This window comes from Nicotiana tabacum, chromosome 16 (genome assembly GCF_000715075.1).
Source record: "Nicotiana tabacum cultivar K326 chromosome 16, ASM71507v2, whole genome shotgun sequence".
Lineage (NCBI taxonomy): Eukaryota > Viridiplantae > Streptophyta > Magnoliopsida > Solanales > Solanaceae > Nicotiana > Nicotiana tabacum.
In genome coordinates this window covers 14,981,213-14,984,790 of record NC_134095.1, presented here as the reverse complement: position 1 = coordinate 14,984,790, position 3,578 = coordinate 14,981,213, and the positions used below count along the sequence as shown (strand labels likewise).

The 3,578-nt window shown below is 34.4% G+C and overlaps 1 protein-coding gene across 1 annotated transcript; it reads left to right on the top strand.

The window, feature by feature from the left end:
- Window positions 1–200: 200 nt before the first annotated feature.
- Window positions 201–1,720, top strand: LOC107793884 (putative carbohydrate esterase At4g34215). Its single transcript, XM_016616326.2, has 2 exons — window positions 201–970; window positions 1,425–1,720. The coding sequence occupies exons 1-2, from the start codon at window positions 314–316 to the stop codon at window positions 1,671–1,673; spliced, it is 906 nt and encodes a 301-aa protein (XP_016471812.1). The 5' UTR covers window positions 201–313; the 3' UTR covers window positions 1,674–1,720.
- The last annotated feature ends 1,858 nt before the right edge of the window (window positions 1,721–3,578 follow it).

Genomic DNA, 3,578 nt, shown 5'->3' with positions numbered 1-3,578 from the left:
CAATTCACAATTTTGGTCCTTCTCATTGCTTTTTAAAGAAAGCGTTTAAGCTATGCATTTCATTCAGCCATTACCGAAAGGAAGTGACGAAATTAAGTGCATACACTAAAAAAGGAAGTATAATAATGTTAGAAACTAGCATCATATGTAGAACGTGGGCATATCAATCCTCCTAAACAAAGAAAAATAGATTCCAAAACAAAAACTTTATTCCTCTGCATTCAACTACTTCTGTTGTCCTAAAATATTTAAAACCAGAAGAATATTTGTTTGGGGGGATTTCAAGTTCACCTCCAAAAAGAGTTAGTACAATATGGTGAAGCATAAAACTGATGAAATTATTCTGATCTTAACATTTCTTTTACTGGTCTCAAACTTATGTTGGTTGATGAGTCCAAAGAGAGTGAAGGAATGTGAAAATACGAGCAAAAAAAATGTACAAATATTTTTATTAGCAGGGCAAAGCAACATGGCTGGACGTGGTGGAGTTACTAAAGAAGTTTCAACAGAAGGAACTATTACCAAAGTTTGGAATGGTTTTGTGCCTAAAGAATGCAAACCAAACCAAAAAATTTTACGATTTAATGCTGCTTTAAAATGGGAAGAAGCACATGAGCCTATGAATTATGGGATTGATTGCTTAGCAAGTTGTGGACTTGGCCCTGGTATGGCTTTCGCTAATGAGATCCTTAAAAAAGATTCAGAATTTGGTGTCATAGGTTTAGTACCTTGTGCTAGAGGAGGGACTCCTCTGTCTAAATGGCAACGTGGGTCTTTACCTTATGATGATTTGGTTAAAAGAGCCAAATCTGCTGAGAAAGATGGAGGAACAATTAGGGGGTTATTGTGGTATCATGGGGAGAGTGATGTAAAGGGTGGAAATGGATCAAAAGTATATAAAACCAACTTGGAGAAATTCATTCATGACTTGCGCACTGATTTGAATTCTCCTAACCTCCCCATTTTGCAGGTACATAATAATTATTCTTGCGAAAATTACACAATATTGTTGCTCCAAAAAATAATAGCCGATAGAATATATTTTTTTTTTTGTAAATTAGGGTATAATATACATAATTTTTTTTGGAAAATTCCCGGGGAAACCCACAGCCCGTGCGCACTAGGCAATAGCTCGTAAATCACATAGGAGATTAAACCACACTAGACAAGTTCGATGCGACGAGCTCTGGTTGAGGAGGCTGGTGGTGAGGGGAATCAATCCTAGGTCTCCCATGTGGGAAATCACTCATCCAACCAGCTCAGTCAACCCTTACGGGCTAATATATATTTTTTAAGGTATTTTTTATATAGTTGCCTGAAAGATATTATTATTTTTGGCCGGCCGACCAAATATGTAACTTCCATTAATTCTTTCACATATTCTTGATTATATATGTTAGGATTTAATTTTTATATATTGACAGGTTATCCTTCCATATCCAAAGGAGCCATTTAAAGGGCCATATATAGAAGAAGTGAGAGCAGCTCAGTTGGCGATCAATGTCCCAAATGTGGTCAAAATAGATGCTAAGGGACTAGAACTGGGTCCAGATGGTATTCATCTCACTACCCCAGCACAAGTTCAACTTGGTCATATGTTTGCTCATGCTTTTCTTAGCCTAAAATATTTCTCTAGTTTCTTCAAGTTTTTCCCTTCTAATATATTCTCTTAGATCAGCTTGTTGTATCTTTTGAATAACTAGGTCTTAAAAATGAAGTTTTCTACCACGTTCATACACATCAGTCTGCTGAGTGCATCAAAATATGTATACTGCGTGTGCTTTTAATTCATTTATTTCTTATTTATGGATTAATTTTTCGTATCAATTACTTCTTAATGTATTCCAAGTCCGCTAAAATTACAGAGGACTATTTTCTGGTTAATCATAGAAATAAAAAAGCTGCTATGATGAGTACAGTTGCTCTTAATTAGGAGCTGAAAGCGCGAAAGGTGAATCACAACTTTCAACACCTTCTGTTTTTGTTAGAATATAGTTAATTATGATATGGTGTCTATCTCGTTCAAATGATTTGGTAGTCAATTTTGTTAATTTGGTTTGGTTTGGTAGTCAACCTTGTTGAATTAGTATAATTTGGTAGCCAATTTTATTGACTTGGTTTGGTTTAGTAGCCAACCTTGTTGAAATTGTGAAAAAGATGTATAAATTGTCAAATATTGTAGGCTTTAGAGAGTGAGTTTTTGGTTATAAAAGGAGAGCTTCAACTCTCATATCATCACACTAACAAAAAGTGAAAGATAGAGAGCACGATATTCCATAAACTATAAGAAAATAGTTTGTGAAGAAAAATAGGGTGTGAGAGATATTGTAGTGAGGTAGAAAAAATAAAAGAGTTTATTTCTTTTGAAGGTGTAGTGGTCTTAAGAGTATTTTTACTAGTTACTACACAGTGTAAAATTCTTCGCTATAGTGATATCAGTTGTTCTTCTTGGCCGTGGTTTTTTCCCTTATTCAAAAGGGTTTCCACGTAAAATCTTGGTGTCATTATTACTGCATTTCTATTCTTGTCGATTTAACCATAACTTAGTGTTCTACGTTTATCACTAATACCGTAAATATTATTTTACGGGGTTTATTCCCAACAAATTAATCATGACAATAATGCAATTGCCAGTAGTAATAATAAAACTAAAAGCTTCACTTGGACGAATTAAACATTGTCTTCCTTGTCTAGATCTTGCATGACTGGAAAGTTTTTCTCACTGATTCCACAGAGTATATGCAAGAATCAATATTTGCCAAGCTTAGATTTTTGCTTTAATTAAACAAAAAAGAAAAAGGACAGTCCCGCGCAAGATATCCCACATTCAGGGGAAAGATTTCGCACTCATGCAAGGTTCGGGGAAAGATTTCGTACCCAAAGAGATGTGATATAGATAGTTTAACCTAATGCAATTATTAGTAACTGATTTTATGATTCGAACCCGTGAGAAAAAGATTATATTATCTACCATCTAAGATTATATTATCCACCATCTTTTTTCAGCTGATGATCACAACATGTATACTCCATAAGCTTCTAATACCACATAAATAACTTCAGTTTCAATGGCTCTGAGAAATCATACAGATTGCTCTGTCTAGTAATTGATATTCAGCGGGGGTTTTTTCCTTTTTAATAATTATATTCAAACTCTAGTAGTTCTAAAAGAGAATTTAGTGTTTTCATCAGTAGTTGTTCTACTTGGGAGAAACTGGATATCTCTGGGGTGCCAATTAAGTTAAGCATTTTATTTCTCCTCTAGGCAATTTGCAAATATGAGATGCAAAAAGTATGAAATGATGCACAGAAACGAGGAGTTTTATTTTGTGTCTCATACAACTTATACTAGTTGTCTCATACAATTTATACTAGTTGTATGAGGCTTCTTTTTGTCTCACAAATTTGTGGACCCCAATCTTACACTTCTGGGTCCACAAAACTGTGAGACAAAAAGTTGTCTCATACAACTAATGTCAGTTGTACGAGACACAAAATAAAATTTTCCAAAAGAAACGCCTGTGCAATTATTAGAGAAGGGACCAACAAGATCCTCTTTTTTAATATCATTTATACTC